Source organism: Suncus etruscus, chromosome 9, assembly GCF_024139225.1.
Source record: "Suncus etruscus isolate mSunEtr1 chromosome 9, mSunEtr1.pri.cur, whole genome shotgun sequence".
NCBI classification, from domain to species: Eukaryota; Metazoa; Chordata; class Mammalia; order Eulipotyphla; family Soricidae; genus Suncus; species Suncus etruscus.
This window is the reverse complement of record NC_064856.1, coordinates 82,879,502-82,904,876: the sequence shown is the minus strand read 5'-3', so window position 1 is coordinate 82,904,876 and position 25,375 is coordinate 82,879,502. Positions and strand designations below refer to the sequence as shown.

Here is a 25,375-nt window from a genome sequence, read left to right as displayed (position 1 = left end):
CAAGACAAACAAATAAACCCACACGTGAAGTAGTGTGGTAGACACTTGTAAAAATAAGACTGAGGTCATAGTTCTTGGGTCAGAGCTGTTCATTATGAAAAGATTTTCCATTTAACAACAATGGTAAAAGACATAATCCCATTAATTAATATATACATACCTGTGTAGATTTAGTGGTTGTTTTAGAAGTTCTCAGAGTTTTCTTATTATAAGTTTTACCATTCATTTTGATTTTAGAAACAGTTGATCCCCCACTTTTTGCCTTAGATTCTCGCGTAATTATTGTTAACTCAGGAAAGCTTTCCAAAGCATTCTTTAAAAAAAAAAATTACATCAAGAAAAAACGTCAATCTAAAATTTTCAGCTATTCTTCAAACATAAAAAGTATTTTTGAAAAATATACATATATATATACAAGTACTTATAAGGGAGTGCATACATGTGATAAATATAAGATTACAAAGTCATAATAATTAGAACAATATTGTTGTTGGAACAAAAATAGGCACCCTATGTAATAGAGCCTAAAAATAAACTAAAATGTATATACGGACATCTAATCTATGATAAAGAAGCTAAAATTAAATAATGGAGTTATATGACTCTTCAACAAATGGAACTGGGAAAATTGTCATTTACAAGTTTGAAGCTAAAACCCTCAAATTTCTAATATTTGTAAACCAATGCTAAATCAATAATAAACAACAGCAGCTCTATATCTAGAAACAATGGTCAATGACAATGAAAGGAGACCACCTTTTTTTTTTTTTTTTTTTTTTTGCCATACCCTGCGCTGCCCAGGTCTTACTCCTGGCTCTGTACTTAGGGATCACTTCTGGGTATGCTCAGAAAACCATATGGGGTGCTGAGGATTGAAACAAGTTGGCTAAGTAAGGCAAGTGCCTTATCACTGAACTATCTTATCTGGTCCCCCAAAGGAGAAAGCTTAAACCTTTCTAAAAGGACGCTATAGAGGACCAGAATTGCAGTAAGAAAAATAATATCATCAATTTCCTAAAGTTTGATGAGGAGGGCCATAGAAATAGTATAGGGGTAGGGTACTTGCCTTAAACACAGCTAACCTGGGCTTGAATTCCAGCATCCCATAGGTCCCCAAGTGCCACCAGGAGTGATCCCTGAGCATAGAGCCAGGAATTAATCATGAGCACTGAGAGTTAAGGCCCAAAACAAAACAAAGCAAAGATTTAAGCGAGGGCAGGGCTGGCGGAGGGGCGTAATATGCTTTTCTAGGAAGTGTAAGCTTTTTTGTTCAATGCATTCAAATACAGTGTTATGCTACAGGTCAAGAGCATCCTGACATTCCCACTGTCCCACTGGACCCATAACAGATAAAATGAAATAAAACACAGTGCACATGGGTTTGATCCCTGGCACCCTATGTGGTTCGATGTGTTCGCAAGGTTGTCTGAAATGATCTCTGAGTGCGGAGCTATACCTCTGGGTCCAAAACTGGAAAAACATTTTTTTTAGAGATCTGGAATGTAGTCTAATGGTAAAATACAAGTTTTGTGTTTGAGGCCCTGGATTTGATCCCTTAACAGACAGAAAAAGGGTTTTAGAGTCTTAAAATTACCAAGATAATTATGAAATGGTGCCAATCACTGCTAAAGTCAACAAAAATATTTTAGTATCAATTTGTAATGTGTTACACCAAATTAATCCTTTGTTTTAATTTAATTGCTGGCAACAACCTGGTGGTGTCAAGATAAATTAATAGATATGTCTTACCTGCTGTCCTGACACTTTGGCCCAGCAAAGGAAATTTTAATCACTATACTATAAGAAAACTAACTCTTTAAAAAACTTTCCCTTCTTTGCGGGCTGGAGAGATAGCACGGAGGTAAGGCATTTGCCTTGCGTGCAGAAGGAAGGTGGTTCGAATCCCAGCATCCCATATGGGTCCCCCGAGCCTGCCTGGAGTGATTTCTGAGCATAGAGCCAGGAGTAAACCCTGAGCGCCACTGGGTGTGACTCAAAACTAAAAACCAAAACCAAAACAAAACAAAAACAAACACCCCCCCCCAAAAAAAAAAAAAAAACCTTTTTCCTTGTACTGACCTATTTATTAACTTATAATAGTATTTTAGGAATACAGGAAAACCTCTCTATGTGTACTAGATGCAGTGCACCCACCAAGTTTCCAGTGCCATCCTACCATCCTTTCCTCTCAACCCCCTTTCTTTTAGAAACTGAAGTGGAAGCCTCATGTTCCAATCCTGAGGGATTGGAAAGTGTGGGTCTGGAAGCAAACACTGACACAGGAAATAATTCACACAAGTTGAAGAAATAAAACAGGTTTCAGGAAAATTCTACCGCAAGCTTTCCTTCCACTCACTAGCAAGAGATACCACCAGAAAATTAATTCTAACTAAACTAATAATAAATTTCTATTGGGTAAAAATTCTACACAATAACAATTACTTTCATAGATTTTTCCTTCATATTATACTTAAGAAAGACTAAGACTGTCATTAATTTTTGCTATTAAATCTAGGGGCCGGCGAGGTGGCGCTAGAGGTAAGGTGCCTGCCTTGCAAGCGCTAGCCAAAGAAGGACGGCGGTTTGATCCCCCCACGTGCCATATGGTCCCCCCAAACCAGGGGCAATTTCTGAGCGCTTAGCCAGGAGTAACCCCTGAGCATCAAATGGGTGTGGCCCCCCCAAAAAATTAAGAAATCTAAAGGAAATACCTTGAATGACTGATCCAAATGAAGATTCAAAAGAAGTCTTTTCCTGTTATCATTCAGCATACTATCTATTTTTTTCATATGAGGCAAAAGTAGCTCATCTAAAAGAAGATAAAAATGTATTATAATAGGATAATATGTCAACACATAAATTTGTTAAAAATTTATCTTTTTTCTCAAAACATTAACACAATAAACAAAACATAAAATCCATTAACTTATAAAACTTCTATACTATTTCTACAGATCAAACATAAAAATTATGATTTTTTTTGTCCTGTCTCACAGTGCTCGAGTTACTCAGTAATTTCTGCGCTTACAAATTACTCCTGGTATATGGGATGCTGGGGATTGAACTCAGGTCAGCCACATCCCTGCCCACTACGCTATCTCTCTGGTCCAAATTTTTGTGGTATTTTTAATTTGCAGTAGTGTAAGAATGAGAAAAGTGGGTGAAGAATCATAATCCACTGTCAAAAACAGAAGGGAAAAGTCAAAATAATTATTTTTAGAAAAAGGAAGAAGAGTAAAAAGTATGACAAAGATTCCTACTTCTGCTTCCTCTTTAATCCTTAAGCGTTAAGATTGTTTTTATTTTATTTTTTTGGTTTCTGGGCCATACCCAGTGATGCTCAGGAGTTACTTCTGGCTATGCACTCAGAAATTGCTCCTGGCTCAGGGGACCATATGGGATGCCGAGGATCAAACCCAGGTCCATCCTGGGTTAGCTGCGTGCAAGGCAAACACCCTACCACTGTGCTATCACTCTGGCCCAAGCTTGTTTTTATTTTAAAAAGTTTTCTGTGTTTGCTGCTGAAGTCTCTCTTGGCAATGCTCAGGAAGGTGGTCAGTGGGGGCAATACACCATTAGATAAGGAAAGTAAGACTTATCTTGTACATATAATGAATCTACATTAAGCTCTTTTTTGTTCGTTTTTGGGTCATACCTGACAGTGCTCAGGGGTTACTTCTAGCTCTGCAATCAGAAATCACTCTAGGCGGAGCCAGGGAGATAGTATGAAGGTAGAGTGTTTGCTTTGCATGCAGAAGGACAGTGGTTCGAATCCCGGTATCCCATATGGTCCCCTGAGCCTGCCAGGAGCGATTTCTGAGCAGAGAACCAAGAGTAACCCTTGAACGCTGCTGAGTGTGACCCAACCTCCACCCCCTCAAAATATGGGATCCAACCTGGGTTGGCCACATGCATGGCAAATGCCATCCCTGCCTATGTTAATCACTCCAGCCCTTTAATTACTCTTAGTGCTGTATTAAGTATTTTAGATTAGACTCTTAATTAAGCCAGTAACATTTTATTTATTTTGAATTGCTGGGGATACAAGGGCCTTATAGATTCAAAGCATACATTCTACCACTGATTTACACATGTCACCTTTATATGATACTAATTACCTTTCTGAAAATGTATGTATTGGGGCCGGGCGGTGGCGCTAAAGGTAAGGTTCCTGCCTTACCAGCGCTAGCCTAGGATGGACCGCGGTTCGATCCCCCGGCGTCCCATATGGTCCCCCAAGCCAGGAGCGACTTCTGAGCGCCTAGCCAGGAGTAACCCCTGAGCATCACCGGGTGTGGCCCAAAAACCAAAAAAAAAAAAAAAGAAAATGTATGTATTACACCAGAATCTGGTTAGTTATTTCAGGGTTGAAAAAAGTTATTATATATTGGGAGAAGAGCATAAAGACTGTGATTTGTGAAAGATCACACTTCTACCTAGAAAAATAAAGTCTTAGTGAGGCATATATTCTAAAGAGACTATAACATAACTGCAAATCTTGTGAGGTTTTGTTATTGGGGCTAAGAGGTACTAGATCCTAAGGTACTCTGGGTCCAGGCCACTACTCCTGGCCACTGTTGGGCAGTTATGTGGCACTTGTGATAGAACCTAGAGTTCTGCATACTCAAGACATGTGCTTTACCACTTGAGCCGCACACTTGCCTTTGTATTGTTTTTAGATAATCTGGTGCTACTGGGTTAGGGAGTGGTTGGTGGCTCCTGGCTCTGTGCTAATGGTAGCTTCAGCAGTGCTTGGGGGAAATCATGCTATGCCAAGGATTGAACTAGAACTTCTCACATGTATGTAAATCATATGCTCAGTCCAATAAACTATCTGATCACAGGCAATTAAAAATTTCTAGGGCCCGGAGAGATAGCACAGCGGTGTTTGCCTTGCAATCAGCCGATCCAGGACCTAAGGTGGTTGGTTCGAATCCCGGTGTCCTATATGGTCCTCCATGCCTGCCAGGAGCTATTTCTAAGCAGACAGGCAGGAGTAACCCCTGAGCACTGCTGGGTGTGGCCCAAACCACCCCCCCAAATTTCTAGTATATATTAAACTTTTTCAAATACTATAAAAATTTACATTCAACAAGAACATTCAAATATTTGTAAATTATTTTACTCACAAAGTATATCTTAATTCTAAATAAAAACCAGAAATCAGGGAGCCAGAGTGATAGCATAGCAGGTTAGGCATTTGCCTTGTCCATGGCTGACCCAAGGTTGATCCCTGGCATCCCATATAGTCCCTGAGCCTGCCAGGAGTAGCTCCCAAATAAAACAAAACAGTCAGATATTATAAGCAGATCCTGAAGACCATGGACCAACTGACTGACCGACCCGACCATCTATCCATCCATCCACCCCCACACACATCAGAAATGACCACTACTAAAAATTTGAGAGAAAATATTTAATTGAAAAAAAAAAGGGCCAATTTCCTATAGGCAATTAAAAAAAGAAACACCAAAACACCAAAATAAATAAATAAATAAATAAATAAATAAATAAATAAATAAATAAATAAAGTAATCCAACGTGGGAAACTAACTATTGAGTTTTGTTTGTTTTTTTTTTAGGACATACTCAGATATACTCAGGGGTTGGTTACTCCTGGTTCTGCACTCAGAAATCATTCCTGTCAGGTTTAAGGGTCCATATGGGATGCTGCAGATACAATATGGGTCCACTGTGTCCAAGGCAAATGCCCTACTCTCTGTGCTACTGCTCTGGCTATAACTACTGACTTTTTTAAATTTTACTCAACATTTTATAGGTTCTCCAATAATGGTGCTGGAGTGGGAAAAACAGGGACAATGCCCAGGGTGCTGACATGACACTGTGGACCTACAGATTTTGAACTGGAGCCCAGCTAATGTAGTGCTCTGTAACTTCAAGCTACTGCCCCACTTTAAATAACTGTGCTCAAATTGGGATTCTTTAAACATTAATTTGCTATACAACTTTAGGAAGCACATCAATTTCTTGGAATCTGTTATAAAATACTTTAGAAAAGCTTTATGACTACGATGAGTAATGTACATTCTTAGTTGCTTCTGGTGAATGCTATAATATTTAAAAAACATTGTATTAAAAATGATTGATTTCATCTTTTGAAGAAAAAAATTTAAAAAGAAAATAGACTATCAATGAGTATAATCCATAGATAGGCAATAGTCCATATATTGCTTTACCATTAATTAATTAGAGATTACTCATGATACATCTTTTACTAGACACAAATACATGATTTTAATCTTTACACTATTATCTCATTTAATCTTTCCAATAATTAAAAAACAACATATGAAGAACAGCAGAGGTTTTCATGTAATAACAGACTTTTTAAAGTATAATGAGGATGATAGAGATTCTAGGGTAGAGGAAACGAGTAGCTAGTGAACTAATTCATCATAATTAATAAAATTACATGTTTTCTCAATAAGGTGTACAGCAAATATGACACAAATCACAAATTAAACATGCAATAATAGACAGGAATTTTAAAATCCAGGAAATACTAAGTATGTACCATTGCTCTTCTCCAAAGCTTGCATTGTGTCAGGATCCAAAGCAATGCTAACAAGCAATTCCATGTAGCTCTTAAAGGTTTCCTTCATTGCTCTTGTATTCAAAAAACGAGTAACAAAGGGAGCTGGAGGATCAAATTCTGGGAGAAAGAAAAAAATGAAATAAGAAAATTTCCTTTACTGACAACTTTAAAAGCAGAAGACTATCAGTAAATACATGGTATATAGTTCTTCAAATTTAAGACTATCTTTCTCCTGGTTTGTATACTACAACCATTAGAGAATTAAATTAAATGTTATTTATATATTAAAAAAATGTGGGGGGGGGCACAACCAGTGGTGCTCAGGTTACTCTAGGCTAGTTTTTCACTCGAGAATCACTCCTGGCATTGATAACTGAGTTATCAAATACTTTCTCCTTTTCTAAATTATGTACACTATCTTCATGGACTTCAGCCAAAACGGTATGTTAACAATGAACTGGATGTAGAAGCAAATATGAAAATGCCAGTCTTCCTCTATGACCCTCTAAAGCGCTGCCAGGGTGTGAATCCCACTGCAAAGTGACCAAAAGTGTTTCAGAATTGCAGCAAATTTAATTATTATAAATTAGTCTTGAAACAAACAAAAACACCCACAAGTTTATAAATCTGCTTACAGGCAACTCTGTCTTTTTAAAAAATTCCCCTCACATCCAAAGTTATTTTCTTTTTTTTTTTTTTTTTTTTTTTGGTTTTTGGGTCACACCCAGTGGTGCTCAGGGGTTACTCCCGGCTGTCTGCTCAGAAATAGCTCCTGGCAGGCACGGGGGACCATGTGGGACACTGGGATTCAAACCAACCACCTTTGGTCCTGGATCGGCTGTTTGCAAGGCAAACGCCGCTGTGCTATCTCTCCGGGCCCAAGTTATTTTCTTTTTAAGCACAAACAATACTTATTAAACTATTAGTGACATCTAGTAGTAATTTAAGTTAGGAATAAAAAAATAATTCCTCTTGACTTGTCATTTGGAGAAACTGAATTGTAAATTCAGAACTCAAGTTTTTCTAAAGAGTAAATAGAAATTTCAGCTAAAACGTGTTTCATAAATATTTTATATATTATATCCAGGATATAATATATAATATATATTAAATCATATTATATCATGATATAATAATATATTATATATCTAAATATGTCTCCCTCCACCAGGGATCCTCAAACTATTTAAACAGAAGGCGAGTTCATTGTTCCTTAGACTGCCGGAGGGCCAGACTACAATGAAAAACCAGAAAACAAAAAACTATGAAGAACAGTAGCTTGGGGCCGTAGTTTAAGGACTCCTGACTAAAACAGAGAAGTAAGGGAGTCTAGTATGGAGCACATTCCATTCATTTACACCCTCCAAAGTAGTGTCTCTCCCCCCCACCCTCTTTCTAAACAGAACCACAAAGACTTTCATAACAAGACCAGATGAAGGGCCCGGAGAGATAGCACAGCTGCATTTGCCTTGCAAGCAGCCAATCCAGGACCAAAGGTGGTTGGTTTGAATCCCGGTGTCCCATATGGTCCATCATGCTGCCAGGAGCTATTTCTGAGCAGACAGCCAGGAGTGACCCCTGAGCACCGCCGGGTGTGGCCCCCCCCAAAAAAACAAAAACAAAAGACCAGATGAAGATTTATTTGCCTTTCCAGGACCTAATGGAACTGCTGCTCCTCCAGAAGACTGATGGTTTGAGCTGTCTTTTTCCTTTCCTCACATTTTCTGTGAATTTCTCTTATCACATTTTTTTTGGGTCAGGGTTGTTTTGTTTTTGGGCCACACTCAATGACACTCAGGGGTTATTCCTGGCTATGTTCTCAGAAATCTTTCCTGGCTTGGGGGACCATGAGATGCTGGGGGATAGAACCACAGTCCGTCCTAGGTCAGCTGCGTGCAAGGCAAACGCCCTACCACTGTATCACTGCTCTGGCCCCTCTATTATCAATTTTGTTGAAAATCTCTTCCTCAAGGCTGGATAATTGTACAGTGAGAACTTGTCCCACTGTGAGTACCGTATGCTGTCAGTAAGCACATGTAGTTCTTCACCAGGCTCTTTGTTGGATTGTAAACAACAGCAATGACCCTTGTTTCATTAAGTACAATGCCAGAGACCAGACCCTAATATGGAATCCAGTAGGACAAACCGGTCTTGTGTGGCCTGAGTACGTAACCTAAGGCATTGGCTAGCCCCAGAGCCCAAAGAAGTACCACAGTGTCCTATCAATCAAACATTCCAGGAAGCTTGTGACATCTTTGAGGCTTCACTAGTGAAACTTCACTAATGAAACTTCACTAGTGAAACTGTTCCTGTGTTTCTGATGTAAAGTGAAACTTCACTAGTGAAACTGTTCCTGTGTTTCTGATGTAAAGAGAGCATGTAAAGATTACCCACAGGATGATCTCTGTAAAAAGTTGTCTGTAATGCAGGCTGTTCCATCCTGCTTTCTCTCCACCCCCTGTAAAATCATGCTTAAAAGGAACCTGTGCAGATCAATAAAAGGAACCTTGACAAGCCTCCATTTCCTTGGTTCCCTTCTTTCCCCCATTCTCTTTTTCAGGCTGGATCCCCTCTGCACCCACGAATAACTGAGTCCTGCAGGCCAGGACAGTACAATACTCTGAGTCCCAAGATAAGCTTCCAATGTCTAACCTCAAGGTACAGTACCTTTTTGTTGCCTCCCCAAACTTGAACTGTGTGTATGTGGTGTGTGCCACTCTTGGTGTATGAGTCCTAGCTCATACTTCTGCTTCTTGCTTTTCCTTTTTTTTGTTTTTGTTTTTGGTTTTTGGGTCACACCCGGCGGTGCTCAGGGGTTATTCCTGGCTTTCTGCTCAGAAATAGCTCCTGGCAGGTACGGGGGACCATATGGGACACCGGGATTTGAACCAACCACCTTAGGTCCTGGATCGGCTGCTTGCAAGGCAAATGCTGCTGTGCTATCTCTCTGGGCCCGCTTCTTGCTTTTCTTGCCTCTTGTCTTGAGGCATCTGTTGTCTCAAGAGATTTTTATCGTTAGACATTGGCTGGAAAAGGCTTTTTCTTATGGTACAAACATGACTTAGAAGTTTAGAACTAGAGAACTCTCAGTAAGTAAATACTCTTATCTAATCCCCATCTTCCCCAGTTAGGCTGGGTTATTGGCATCGCTAAGACAAATGCATGGGGTCGGTGAGGTGGTGCTAGAGGTAAGATGTCTGTCTTGCAAGCGCTAGCGAAGGAAGGACCACGGTTTGATCCCCCAGGGTCCCATATGGTCCCCCCAAGCCAGAGACAATTTCTGAGTGCTTAGCCTGGAGTAACCCCTGAGCATCAAACGGGTGTGGTCCCCCCCCCAAAAAAAAGACAAATGGGGGCCGGAGAGATAGCATGGAGGTAAGGCATTTGCCTCTCATGCAGAAGGTCATCGGTTTAAATCCCGGCGTCCCATATGGTCCCCCGTGCTTGCTAAGAGCAACTTCTGAGCATGGAGCCAGGAGTAACTCCTGAGCAACTGCCGGGTGAGACCCAAAACCAAAAAAAAAAAAAAAAAAAAAAAGACAAATGCATACATCTTCCTTTATAGCCCTTTCTTCTTTACAAAGCTGCCTACTGTATATTCTGGCGTATAAGACGACTTTTGAAACGAAAAAAAGTCAACCAAAAATTGGGGGTCGTCTTATACGCTGAGTATATAAAACCATTTCGATATGCTGCTAAATGAAAATCGTCTGGCTATTGCCATGAAACGAATTTCCCAATTCGTTTCCTGCACCAATCACTGCAAGGCTGCTCGGACCACCTCTCTAACTCAGCCAATCCAAGCAGGCTTTATTTTGGTTTTTGGGCCACACCCGGCGGTGCTCAGGGGTTACTCCTGGCTGTCTGCTCAGAAATAGCTCCTGGCAGGCACGGGGGACCATATGGGACACCGGGATTTGAACTAACCACCTTTGGTCCTGGATCAGCTGCTTGCCGCTGAGCTATCCTCTGGGCCCCCAAGCAGGCTTTTTATGCATGCAAATTATACAGTGTTCTGTACCTGAATCTACACTGTAAAAAGCCTGCTCAGATTGGCCAGAGTCAGAGAGAAAGTCTAAAATTAGGGGGTCGTCTTATACGCCAGAAAATACGGTACTTACTATGTACAAAGGCCAAGTGAGCTTTCACTTTTAGTGTAAATGTGAGTTTATTTTTATGAAACTATAAGCAGGGCTTAATTAGGAAGCTAAAAACTACTGCAAAATCTTTTTGAAAACCCAAGAGACAGTGCAGGGATTAAGGTGCTGGCACTGATCCTGCTAACCCTGGTTCAAATCCCCAGCACTACATATAGTCCTGAGCACTGCTAAGAATCATCCCTGAGCACAGGGTCAGGAATAGCTCCTGAGTCCTTCAGGGTATGACAATCATAAAACCAAGTTCTGGAGGGTCAGCAACATAGCTCTTCCTTCACGCAGATAACCTTATTAAGAGACTCACCCTCATTATCACTACTATTAGAATGAATCTCAGGAGATGAATCCGATTGGGATGATGAAAATTCTTCTTTCCATTTCTTCCGTTTCTTTGGTGGTGGTTCAGCCTTTACTTTTAGCTGCTTAACTTTGGGTTTCACAGAAGGGGCTTTTGTAGTCACAGTTTTCAGTGTTGGAGGATCAGAAGTTTTACTGCTACTGCTTGGCTTTGACTGAACAGTTCTGTAATGTTACAAATGTCATTTAAGTATGACAATCTTGTCAAATTAAGTCCTCCCACAGCCATTATATAATTACATATGAAAAGAAATACCTGATATTTTGTGAAGGCTTGTTTCTTGGTTTCTTGGAACAGATTCTAACATATTCTTTTTTGTTTGAACTTTCAATAAACTTCACATATATCCTTTTGTATTTAGTCTTTGCATCTCCAAAATATCCAAGGTACTAAAGAAGAAAACAATTTTAATGATATATTCTATGTGTAAAGTATTGCTTTTTCAGATTATCTTTAAGGCCAACACTTGGGGATTTTGTTTGTTTATTTGATTTTGAACCATATGCAGCAGCTCAGGGGACCACATAGGATGCTGGGAATTGAACTTGGGTCAGTGGCATGGAAGGCAAATGTCCTACCCACTGTACTATAACTCTGGCCCCAGCATTTGGGTTTTTAAAATGCAGCTCGGGCTACTAGGCTAATTAAATAAAAATGATTACAGAGGGCCCGGAGAGATAGCACAGTGGCGTTTGCCTTGCAAGCAGCCGATCCAGGACCAAAGGTGGTTGGTTCGAATTCCGATGTCCCACATGGTCCCCCGTGCCTGCCAGGAGCTATTTCTGAGCAGACAGCCAGGAATAACCCCTGAGCAACACTGGGTATGGCCCAAAAACCAAAAAAAAAAAAAAAAAAAAAAAAAAAAAAAAGAAAAAAAGAAAAAATGATTACAGAAGCAATCTCATTTACTTAATACATAGGTGTTTACTTAATTCAATAGTGCTAAACAACTACATTAGCACAAAAAGTTATTCCTTTCTATACCAACAATAGCAATTGTGTGAAAAAATTTTACTGGGACCACAGAGAATGACAAGGGGTGGTAGGACGATCTAGTATGCCTGGAGCCTAGCGTTGCTCTTATGCCAGAATACTTTAGGGGTAAGGCCTACTTGTATTTAAGCCAAGGTTTTTCCTTTCTATTTCCCCCTATGCAAACAACAATTGCCACTCTCATACCGCTTTTATTATATTTATGTAACTCATCCTTAAAAAAAAAGTTATGTATGAGGATGTAGCTTAGAAAGAGAACATAAGAACACGAATCTATGTTGTGCAAGCCTGCGTTTTTTTCCCCAATACTGAGAAGAAAAAGAAAAAGAGGCCAATCAATGCAAATAAGTATTTTACTTACACTGTTTGTAGCAGCAAATTCTCTTTGTCCATCTCGAATTTCAGGAACAAACTTTTGTAATAAAGCTTTTTGTACTTTCCAAATAGCTGGAGGTTCTTTCCCTATTAGTAAAGCCTCCTATAATAAACAGAATTATATTTATAAAATCTAGCAATATATTTAAATTATAGACAAACCTATCACAATATATCTACTATGGAACTATAATTTTGCAATATAGTTCTTAGAAATTTAGTCTCCACTTAAATTCTCCTTGAAATACGGAGTTCACTGATGCATAGCAATTAGAAAGATTTCCTTAAATCCTTTCATGAATTATTTATAAAATCTGTAAACATGTGCATATTCAAGTAGACCATCTTGGGATTTGGAGTGATAAAAGCATTTGCTTTGTATGCAGCCAAGCCAGGGTTGATACCATATGGCTCCTTCAAGTGCTAGAAGTGATTTCTGAGTGCAGAGCCAGGAGTAACCCCTGAACAACACTGCGTATGGCCCAAAAACAAAAGACAAAAACAAATAGACCAACTACATTAAAATATTAATAGTAATTATGGATGCAAGATAGAGATTTTGAATGTTAAATTCTTCATCATGTTTTCTAAAGCCATTTCTCTTTCCCTCAATTAAAAGAAATACAAAAGAAAACCAAAACCTTGGGAAGGGGGCAATCAGTTTTTCTTTAACTAAATTAAAGAGTTATTTGTTTGATTTGGAGGGGGGGCGCCACACCTATTTGATGCTCAGGGATTACTCCTGGCTGAAGGCTCAGAAATTGCCCCTGGCTTGGGGGGACCATATGGGATGTCGGGAGATCGAACCGTGGTCCTTCCTTGGCTAGCGCTTGCAAGGCAGACATCTTTTCTTTAGCGCAACCTCACTGGCCCCTGACTTACTTGTTAGAAACTGTAACATTCTACTCATGGTTCCACAATTCAAAATCATAAAAAAATGTCTAATTTTATTCTACTTCCTACTGCTTTTTTCTGGGTTCAAACTTTTAAATTAAGGGCTGTAGAGATAGCTCCAAGGATTAGGACACAAGCCTTGCATTCAGGAGTCCTGGATTTGGTCATTGGTACCCCAGGATCCCCTTAGCACCACTAGGAGTGATTCCTGAGCACTGTCAGGGATGGCCTCCAAACTGAAACAAAGAACCTCTTAGATAGTGAATTGGGAACCTTGAAAATAACTAGCACCTGGGCCCAGAGAGATAGCACAGCGGCGTTTGCCTTGCAAGCAGCCGATCCAGGACCTAAGGTGGTTGGTTCAAATCCCGGTGTCCCATATGGTCCCCCGTGCCTGCCAGGAGCTATTTCTGAGCAGACAGCCAGGAGTAACCCCTGAGCACCTCCCGGTTGGCCCAAAACCAAAAAACAAAAACAAAACAAACAAATAACTAGCACCTAAAACTACTCTAATTTCTAATACCTAAATGCAACATACTGACTAATCATAACATATTAAGCTAAGGTATAGTTAAAAATTACTTAAAACATCATTTTCTTTTTGTCTGGAGAGCTTCTCCAGTGGTGCTGGTGCATGAGGGTCACTCCCAAATTTCCTTTTGCAAAATATCTCACATCACTAGCTTAATTTTATTAACACTCATGAAGACTAAGGGTAGTTATAAAACTATAACATTTTGCACCTCCAGCTAGATGCATATGGTTAAATGATCATGAAATCTATCACAGGGGCAGGACTATTATCATAGGTCTAAACGATGACAAATACACCTGTGAACATTGACATCACCTTAAAAGTCTCTATGTCTTCTATCTTTACAACAAATTCATCACGTTCTCTGTATTGGCCTTCTCCTCCGCTTTCTGTATCCTCCTCATCTGTAAAACCTTCTATGGCTATAGTGTCTTGTCCTTTTGCAAACTGGTCTGCAGGAAGACTATCAACGGGTTTTTGAGATTCTGTAGAATTGGTATTTTCCAATCTATTTACTGCAGATGAAGTTGAATAGAAAGGTTTCTGCTTAACTGCATCCGCAGCAGTGGTAGAAGATGTGGTAGCACTGTTGGTCGTTGGACTAGTGGATGCTACCTGGCGGGCTTCTGAAACTAGAACAAGTAAATGAAAATCAGTGATACATGTAAAATGACACTCAATTGTTCTGCATAAAACTTGCAGTTTATTCTGCAGAAACCACAGGGTATTTTAGTTGAGCTGAAGAGATAGTACAGCAGGAAGGGTGCTTGCCTTGTATGTGGTTGACAGATTCAATTCCTTGCACACCACATGGTCCCTGAGCACTGCCACGGTTGATCCCTGAAAGCACAACTAGGAATAGCTATGCCCCCCTCCCCAAACCAAAACAATAAGTACAAAAAAAATAAAGACTTTTGATTTGAATCAAGAAAAACCATAGTATGAAATGAAAGAATGGAGGGCCTGAATGATAGCACAGTGCGTAGGGCATTGGCTTTGCACACAGCTGATTGGGTTTGATCTCCAGCATCCCCTATGGTCTCCTGAGCCCGCCAGGAGTGATCTGTGTAGAGCCAGGAGTAACCCCTGAGTGCCACCAAATGTGGTCTACCCCACCCAATTAGGGAAAAAAAAAAAAAAAAAAAAGAAGTAAAGAGAATGAAAGGCAATCAAAACAGAGCCTGAGGCAAATTCAGACCTCCATCTAGAATGGAAAAGCAAACTGGCAAGGAAAACAAGCTAAACTCTTGTTTGATAACAGAGAAAAGATCTTATTCAAATTAACTGGGGAGAAAAGAGGTCAGTTAAATGTAGGGTGTTACCAGTCAAACAGGCCTACAGTTCTGTGCTCCACATTGAAACTGTCTTTACTCAGAGATGATTCTTTCCAAGCAAGAGGACTGACGAGAAATTACATGTGTCATGTAATCATCAAGTCATGCTATACGTTTTGGAGAAAAAATAATAATGTTAGAGGAGTCTGTACTAAAAAATTCTATCTGTTTAGGGAAGGGGATCAAGTCCTGGATCTCATAAGTGAGAAGCATGTGTTCTATCACTGAATTAGATCTCTGACCCCCTGATGTCACCGGGTGTGGCCCAAGAAAAAACAAAAATAGTAATTTTTGTCATCAACAACTGTGTATAAACAAAAATTGACTCTGGGTGTTAGTGGACTGGGTACACAAGTAGTGCTGGGCTGTTCCCAGCAAGGTGCTCAGGGTCACTCATGGTGGTGCTGATGGTAGCATCTGAGCTTTCAGGATGCAAAGTTGGGACCCTAGAGTTATCACCCTACCCCAGATAGTCACATTTTTTTTTTATATCCGGTCAGAACAGTAGACAAAAATTAATATTTTAAATAGAAAAAATATAAATGTAAAAATAATTAAATATAAAAAATGCTTTTGCTGAGGTCAGAGATAGCACAGCGGTAGGGCATTTGCCTTGTGTACAGCCAACCCAGAATGAATGGTGGTTCGAATCCCGGCTTCCCATATGGTCCCCGAGCTGCCAGGAGCGATTTCTGAGTGCAGAGACAGGAATAACCCCTGAGCACTGCCAGGTGTGACCCAAAAACAAAAACAAACAAAAAAAAAGCTTTTGCTGGAAGAGTACCATTTAAATTCATGGTGGTGGGACTAGACAGGTTAAGCAAGGTGCTTGTCTTTCATGTAGTCAATCCAGTTTTAATCTGTAGCATCCCTTAGGATTCCCAAGCACTTCAGGAATAATCCTTGAGCACTGCTAAATGTGGCTGTAAGCCCTCTCCCCCTTAAAAAAATTTTACTGATGGGCAGCCAAAGAGAGTACAAAGGATAAATCATTTCCAGTTTGATCTGTGGTACCACAAGTGGTACCCAGAATACTACCAGAAATGCTTAGCATAGAATCCAGAGTAGCTCCTAACACTGCTAGTGTGGCCCAAAACTATCCTCCCCACCAAAAAAAAAAAATTACTCTTGGGATAGCAGTATGATTCAATGGCAAAGTGCAGGGCTCACATGTTTGAGCCCTGGTTTCAACCCCAAACACTACTGCAAATCATTATTTCTCTTATTATATGTAGACACAAATAGTTTTTTTCTTCTTTCTTTCTTTCTTTCTTTCTTTCTTTCTTTCTTTCTTTCTTTCTTTCTTTCTTTCTTTCTTTCTTTCTTTCTTTCTTTCTTTCTTTCTTTCTCTCTCTCTCTCTCTCTCTCTCTCTCTCTCTCTCTCTCTCTCTCTCTCTCTCTCTCTTTCTTTTTTACCAATTGTAAACTTTGGTTTATTTTAAAGGAAGGGAATAAATGGGATGAGAGAAATCTTTATACTATACTTACATATTCACAAAGCAGAACATTTTACATTTAAAATACTTTTGTTTATAGTATCTTTGTGCAGCTAATTTCTATTTTTGGACCCCACCAGAATAACATTTTATTCATTTGTCTAGATTATAGTGGTCGGCAACCAAATTGGCCAAATCTCGCCAAAACCACGATTGAAATTTATTTTGAGAGCCACACAGGGCGCACACTGACAGAGGCTAGGAGCAGAGTCCTGACTCCTGGAGCGGCTGCCGGGCACACAGAAGAGCCAAATTAAAAGTGTAAAGAGCCGCCTGTGGCTCGCGAGCCGCAGGTTGCCGACCACTGGCTCTAGAACATTCAGAATAAGATGTGTTTTTCAGTCTTTTTTTTTTTTTTTTTTGGTTTTTGGGCCACACCCGGTGGTGCTCAGGGGTTACTCCTGGCTATCTGCTCAGAAATAGCTCCTGGCAGGCATGGGGGACTATATAGGTCGCCGGAATTTGAACCAACCACCTTGGGTCTTGGGTCGGCTACTTGCAAGGTAAACACCGCTGTGCTATCTCTCCGGCCCCTGCTCTTCAGTCTTTTTTTTTTTTTTTTTTTTGGTTTTTGGGCCACACCCGGCGATGCTCAGGGGTTACTCCTGGCTGTCTGCTCAGAAATAGCTCCTGGCAGGCACGGGGGACCATATGGGACACCGGGATTCGAACCAACCACCTTTGGTCCTGGATCGGCTGCTTGCAAGGCAAACGCCGCTGTGCTATCTCTCCGGGCCCCAGTCTTTAGAAACAAACCAACTAAAAGAAACAATCCAATAATCAACCTAAAACTTCATGTCTGCTTTACAGTTTTGTAGAAACTTTAGGTGACAAAAGATAGGCTAACCATGTAATTGTAATTTATACTTGATTTATCCAAAGCAGAAACATTGTCTAACATTTAACCATTTCTGGGGCTGGTGAGGTGGCACTAGAGGTAAGGTGTCTGCCTTGTAAGCACTAGCTGAGGAAGGACAGGGGTTCGATCCTCCGGCGTCCCATATGGTCCCCCCAAGCCAGGGGCGATTTTTGAGCGCTTAGCCAGGAGTAAGCCCTGAGCATCAAATAGGTGTGGCCCAAAAACCCAAAACAAACAAACAAAAAAAATTTAACCATTTGTCCATGGAGAAAGCTCCTCTCTTAAAAAAAAAAATCTTTCGGGGCCGGGCGGTGGCGCTAAAGGTAAGGTGCCTGCCTTGCCTGTGCTAGCCTTGGACGGATCGCGGTTCGATCCCCCGGTGTCCCATATGGTCCCCCAAGCCAGGAGCAACTTCTGAGCACATAGCCAGGAGTAACCCCTGAGCATTACCGGGTGTGGCCCAAAAAAATCAAAAAAAAAAAAAATCTTTCAAATGTCAAATCTGATCAGATGGAGCACCGAGAGGACAAGGCTCAGAATACTTTGCAATGACTAGCAGAATTTAGTTATTTGATATACAGTAGGAAAATACTCAATTTTATTTAAAAAAATGAAAATGTCTTCAATCATATGTAATACACAACATATTCCTCATAAATGTTGTGCACGTTAATATTAAATGTGTTTGACAATCAGCTACTCATGTCTTCAAGTTACAGAAATTTGACAGTAAACTTGATATATCAACTATTTTTAAGTCCTGAATGATAAATTATAAAGCTTCTCAGCATTTTAAGATTTTTACAGATTGTTTTATCATGACTAGCAGGGTGAATACCTATCTATCATGGTGCAGCAACTTTAAGGAATTGAAACATAACTGATCATAATTCCAAAACACTCAATATCCCATTAAGTATGAAACAAAAGAGAATGTTATTTTTTGTGTTAATTTTAATGATATAAAGGGCACAGGAATAAAAACCTGATATTTCATTTATATTGCATAATCAAGTTAATCAAAGACATGGAGGATAAATTATAAAACAATTTTTTACTATGGTTTCTATTGACTATTTACAATTATATTCCTGCTTTTTCAAATAGAACTGAGATATAGTACACTGGCAAAAATAAAGAGGCAACAATAGTGCCAAAGTAACAGATTCCCAAAACTGAATATCATGTCAGAAAAGGTCATACTGTAACCATTTTCCAGAGCAGAGCAGCAGGAGAAAGTTACTTCTAAATCATAATTATTTTAGTGGTATTTGTCACCATGGTAACTTTGCAACATCATTCTTCATTTGTGAAGTAGTAAAATTCATGTCAAAAAAGGAAAGGGGTGCCGGTCGGTGGCGCTAGAGGTAAGGTGCCTGCCTTGCCTGTGCTAGCCTTGGATGGACCGCGGTTCGATCCCCCGGTGTCCCATATGGTCCCCCAAGCCAGGAGCGACTTCTGAGCGCATAGCCAGGAGTAACCCCTGAGCGTCACGGGTGTGGCCAAAAACAAAAACAAAAACAAAAAAGGAAAGGGGGGGGGTCGGAGAGATAGCATGGAGGTAAGGTGTTTGCCTTGCATGCAAAAGGTCGGTGGTTCAAATCCCGGCATCCCATATGGTCCCCCGAGCCTGCCAGAAGCAATTTCTGAGTGTAGAGCCAGGAGTAAACCCTGAGCACTGCCAGGTGTGACCCAAAAACTAAAAACCAAAAATAAACAAAAAAAAAAAAAAAAAAGGAAAGGGGGAATGGAGGAAGTCAGTTCATTCCAATAAATTACCTCTCCAGATATTATTAACATGGCCACCAGTACAAAACTGAGAAATAGTACCGAAGACTAGAAGGAGACTTGGTTTTAAGTTATATAGTAAATTAAAATGGAAAATCCAGAAAATTGAACCAAAACAGTTGAAAAAGGCCCCTCACTGAAAATCTGTATTAAAAAAAATAAAATTAATAAAAATAGAATCAAAACTCTACCAGTACAAACTAGCCTGAGTTGTTTAGTGATTAGGTCACTATACTCCATAAATGGATTTTTCTTCTTTCATGTTAAAAGTGGCACGAGGGCCCGGAGAGATAGCACAGCGGCATTTGCCTTGCAAGCAGCCGATCCAGGACCAAAGGTGGTTGGTTCGAATCCCGGTGTCCCATATGGTCCCCCGTGCCTGCCAGGAGCTATTTCTGAGCAGACAGCCAGGAGTAACCCCTGAGCAACGCTGGGTGTGGCCCAAAAACCAAAAAAAAGAAAAAAAAAGTGGCACATGAGGGGCAGGAGAGATAGCATGGAGGTAAGGCGACCTTCTTGCAAGGAGAAGGTCGGCAGTTCGAATCCCAGCACCCCATATGGTCCCCCGAGCCTTCCAGGAGCAATTTCTGAGCATCGAGCCAGAAGCCGGGTGTGACTCAAAAACAAAAACAAACAAAGAAACAAAAAAGTGGCACATGAATTTAAGTTCTTTAAGATTGGGTACTGCTTTATAAGACTCAAACAGTTACTGTCTAACCTATAAAAAATACATTTACTTCGATAACTGACTGAAGATGTGGGATTCCATGTAATCCAACCACGAGGTTGTTTGCTCTACAGTCTGTGCATATATAAAAAAATTTTTTTTGCTATAAGGTTTTGACCCTACAGTTTTCACAGCAACATCACTACCATTCAGCATGTACCATATTTTGCAAGCCTTCAAGTTCAACAATTCAAATTGTTGATTTATATTAAGCCCAAATGCAGCATCCTTGAGGGATAATAGTATAGTAGGTCAGTTAGTTAATCATCTAGAGACATACAAACATCTCCTGATTCATCCCATTGAGATGGATCATTCTGCTCTTCTCCATCATCAACCAGCTCTTCATCAGCTTCTCCTACTTCATTCTCCTTATATTCTTCATCCCGAAGGAAATCTGTATCCTGTCCCTGATCTACACCTTCTTGCCCTCCTGGTTGTGGTTTATCTGCGCAGTCAACACAAACACCATGACGTCGAGATCCATGTCTTATCCCAACACTGGCTGCTAACGTGAAGATCTTCTTACACACCATACATTTGTACTTTTTATCCTTCTTATGCACCAAGGAATGTCTTTTCACATGTTCTCTGCGAGTAAACAGCTTTCCACAAATATCACAGCTAAATGATCTAACTCCCGTATGAATGAGCAAATGCCTTTTTAGTGTTCGTCTGTATTTGGCTACATAGCTACAATGCGGGCATTTTAACTTGTTCACGATTAGAGATGATTCACCATTTGTCCAAGTTTCTTGTTTTGGCCAAGATTCAGGCAATAATCCATACTTCAAATCGTTGGAAGCACCTGCCATCAATCCAAACTTGAAATCACTTGAAGTACATCCTAGTAATCCAAATTTAAAATCACTTGAAGGGCCAAATAGTTTCTTTTAAAGACTTTATTGAAGGGGCTACAGTACAGCAGATAAAGTATTTGCCTTGCAGGCAACTTGATCCAATTCAATCTCTGGCACCCCATATGATTCCTTGAGCACCATTAGGATTCCTGACCACAGAGCCAGGAGTAAACCCTAAGCACAGTTGGATGTGACCCAAAAACTTAAAAGGAAAAAAATCTTTGGGGAGGAGTTATGGCCCACTAGGTGGTGCTCAAGGGTTTCTCATAGTAGGCTTGGGGATGGGGAATGTCCAGGGATTGAACCTAGGTCAGCCAGGTGCAAGGCAAATGCTCTATCTGTTGTGCTATATTTACCATATAAATATCACTTAATACTAGATTTACTAGCAATTTTATATTATTCAATTCTACTAATATAACAATTGAGAATCCTTGTTTATGTTAATAATAAAAAATAAGTTTAATAGCAGTATCATTAAAATGTGGCATAACCACAACTGTTTATGGACAAACATAAGACATTATCATTAGTTATCTCCCAGAAAAGGAAAATATAAGTTTTGATTGTAAACAATGTATTCCCTAGAGTAAGAGGTGCAAGGAAGAATGTGGGAAATATGTAAACATCTAAACAAACACCAAGATAAAACATACTTTATTGAGTGTTAAGAAACAAGACAGAAGATCTGAAAACAGTAATAAGATAGGGGCTTCAGGCATAAAAACCAAGAGCACAACCTCCAGTCATCACTGCAGTAACAAAGGGAAAGAGCAAAACAAGTAATAGTACCTTACACATTTCTTTTAATCAAACAAATACTAATTTTTGAAAGCCATTTTTTGTTTTGTTTTTATTTTTTGGGCCACACCCATTTGATGCTCAGGGGTTACTCCTGGCTAAGCGCTCAGAAATTGCCCTTGGCTTGGGGAAACCATATGGGACGATGGGGGATCGAACTGCGGTCCTTCCTTGGCTAGTGCTTGCAAGGCAGACACCTTACCTCTAGAGCCACCTCACCGGCCCTGCAAATACTAGTTTTTGAAAGGCATTTAGCTTGCCAATTAAAGAGGGAAAATGTGTTATTACTCTGTAATGTCCTTTATATTGTTTTTCTATTTATTATTATTATTATTATTATTTTGGTTTTTGGGCTACACCTGGTGGCGTTCAGGGGTTACTCCTGGCTCTGTGCTCAAAAATCACTCCAGGCAGGCTCAATGGACTATATAGGATGCCAGGGATCAAACCCAGGTTGGCCATGTGCAAGGCAAATGCCCTATCTGCTGTGCTATCACTCTGGCCCCTATATTTAGTTTTAAAACAAGTTAAACAAAAACATTGTTTTGGGATAAAAGAAATATAAAAAGCAAAAAAGTCATAACTAGATAGCTCTTAAAGTGTTTCTTTTTAAAGGTCATAAGCTGAATTTATTTTTTTGTTTCTTTTTTCTTTCTGCTCTTCATCTATAAAATTACTACACTGTGGTCAGGGAATATGGCTTAAATAATGTCTGCATTTATGGAAATTGTTACATGTGCTATCCTTGTGTGTATTTCCCATACGTGAATTATATTTTGCAAGAAACATTCTAAAAAAAAGATATAAAAGGGGCCAGAGTGAGAGCACAGAGGATATGGTATTTGCCTTCCTTTGGCTGACTGGGGTTTGATACTCGGCATCCCATATGGTCCCAAGTCCACCAGGAGCAATTTCTGAGAACAATACAAAGCCCGGAGTAATTCTCTGAGCAGAGCCGAGTGAGGTCTAAAAAAATAATAAACAACAACAAAAAAAAAGAAAAAGAAAGAAAATACACCAAAGATGGTTAACAATAAAATTAGAAGATCAATATTTAAAAGAAATAATAAGCTAAATGAGGAAGAAACATTTTATTATGATTTTTTTTTCTGGGAGAGTAACTCAGTTTATTTTAAGTAGGAAATGAATATTTATATTAGGGGAGAGTAAGGTAGAGAATAATGTATGGACTGTGTGCCAGCCAAGCAGGTAGAAAGTGAGAGGGGGTTACAACAGGGTGTGTGCTTCTGTGTTTAGGGAAGACAGGGTAAGGGGATTATAGAAAACAGGATGTATGCTTTGGATGTTAAGACAGGGTGTGTACTTAAGATGATTAACTACATCTCCTTCTTAGCTTTATAGAAAAATGCAGAAATATGAGGTAAAACAAAGTACTTTGTGCCCCAAGGTTCTAAGAAAAAGGCAGACGTCTCGATCTAAAAGGTAAAAGGGGTGGGAGTTATGATAAAAATTTTTAGGGGGGTCACATCCGGTGGTGCTCAGGGGTTACTCCTGGCTCTGCATTCAGAAAGCATTCCTGGCAGGCACAGGGGACCATATTGGATGCTGGGATTTGAACCACATCTGTCCTGGATTGGCTGCTTGCAAGGCAAACGCCCTACTGCTGTGTTATCTCTCTGGCCCATAAGATAAATATTTAATGCAAACAATAGACAGAATTAAAACATATCAAGTAATCAGTTTTTAAAATTATACAGCTGTAAATTTTTAAACACATAGTTTCTAGGAATCAACAGATCAAGCAATCTACAAACAAATAAGGATAGTGGAATTTACTAAAACTTTAAAATCTCAAGCATGTACCAAAATAGAAAATACAAACAACCATATATACCACATATCATAACCAAACTGTAATAATTCTGAACATTTTGGTATACTTAAACTATTCAAATCTCCTTTTATATTTGCTAAGATATTTGGTTTTGGTTTTTGGATCACATCTGGAAAAGTTCAAGAATTACTCCTGGGCATATCATATGGAAGCTGTGGATCAAACCCAAGTCAGCCTCAAGCACGGTAAGCTCTCTACCCTCCGTTACTATTGCTCCAGCTCCTGCTACGATATTTTAAGGGAAATTATAGATCAGTTATTCACTTCCAATATATAACATATCCATTTTCTTATATTACTAATCATTTACTAAATAAAAATAAAAATGACATAAAGCAATAAATTATTAAACAAAAAATTTGGGGTGGGGGCCAGGCCACACCCGGTGACACTCAGGGGTTACTCCTGGCTATGCACTCATAAATCGCTCCTGGCTTGGGGGACCATATGGGGCGCTAAGGGATCGAACCACTATCCATCCTAGGCTAGCCTGGGAAAGGCAGATGCCTTACCCCTTGTGCCACCGCTCCAGATCCTCAAACAAAATTTCTTAGCTATTGATACTCATGAGATATTTATAAAAGCTAGCCATTTACCAAATTACTGATTCATAAATTTCAAAACACAGGCATTATTTAGGACATAGATTTTAAAAATTCAAATTTTTGTGGAGGGCACACTCAGTAATGCTCAGTTATTTCTGGCTCTGACTCAGGAATTACTCCTGGTAGTGCTTGGGGGAATCATATTGGATGCTGGGGATCAAATATAGGCTGATCACATACATGGCAAATCTGTACTATCTCTCCAACACAAGGCACATTTTCTTGACCATAATGTAGCAGGCCCATAAATTAGTAATAAAAAAAAAAGACAAAGAAATGGGAAAAGATTATATAAAAGCAAAGAAAAAAGTGCCACTCATTAGAAAGCAAACAACTGAATAATAACTTGAGTATTAAATTCAAGACATCAAAAAGTATATATTAAATTAAATGACCATAGTTAAAAATACTTGATAGCAAGAAAGAAAAGTATGAAGCCAGAGAAATAACTCAATGGTCTAGCAGTCTAGGCTTGATTTCTGATATACTGCAGGAGTGACCTCTCACCCACAAGCACAGGGCTGGGAGTAAACCCTGAACACAGTCAGGTGTGCCCCAAAGAAACAATTGACCAAGTAATATGATTAAACATAAATATAAGAAACAAGAAACTGAAAAAAAACTGAAACTGTTTCTTAGGGAGAGAGGAGAGGTCATACCTAGTGGTGGTTCACAGCTTACTCCTGGTTCTGTGATTAGGGATCAGCCCAGCAAGGGCTAACCATATGTTGTGCCAGGATTGAACCCAGGTCAGTAGCATGGAAGATGTAAGCAAAGTGCCTTCCCTGTTGTACTATTGCTCTGCTCCCTAAGGGACTACTACACACTAATTTATAATCAACGTCAAAATGAAAGGGAAAATTTTACTTTTTTAAAAAATATCTTTCCATCTACTTTTGGAATTGACCTAGACAGATCTAACAACCTCAAAGGGAAAAAAATATGCAAGTTCTAGATATATTTATCTTAGAAAGTTCTGCCAAATTTATTATGTATTCAAAAATTTTCAAAGTTAGGACAAAATTGTCCTCATTTATTAAAAAAAAAAAATGTGGCCCTGGAGAGATAGCACAGCGGTGTTTGCCTTGCAAGCAGCTGATCCAAAACCAAAGGTGGTTGGTTTGAATCCCGGTGTCCCATATGGTCCCCCATGCCTGCCAGGAGCTATTTCTGAGCAGACAG

At 39.6% G+C, this 25,375-nt stretch overlaps 1 protein-coding gene across 2 annotated transcripts in view; it reads right to left on the bottom strand.

Annotated features, from left to right (window-relative positions):
- QSER1 (glutamine and serine rich 1) overlaps positions 1 to 25,375 on the bottom strand; it is a 46,476-nt gene that overhangs the window by 4,939 nt on the left and 16,162 nt on the right. Inside the window, exons 3-9 of one of the 2 annotated variants that reach the window (XM_049780111.1) lie at positions 14,184 to 14,500; positions 12,426 to 12,542; positions 11,327 to 11,460; positions 11,018 to 11,235; positions 6,536 to 6,673; positions 2,712 to 2,809; positions 161 to 313 (exon numbers count right to left, since the gene is read on the bottom strand). In XM_049780111.1, coding sequence (XP_049636068.1) covers positions 161 to 313; positions 2,712 to 2,809; positions 6,536 to 6,673; positions 11,018 to 11,235; positions 11,327 to 11,460; positions 12,426 to 12,542; positions 14,184 to 14,500 — 1,175 coding nt within the window. The remainder of the gene's footprint in view (positions 1 to 160; positions 314 to 2,711; positions 2,810 to 6,535; positions 6,674 to 11,017; positions 11,236 to 11,326; positions 11,461 to 12,425; positions 12,543 to 14,183; positions 14,501 to 25,375) is intronic. The other variant, XM_049780112.1, reaches the window with a different exon arrangement.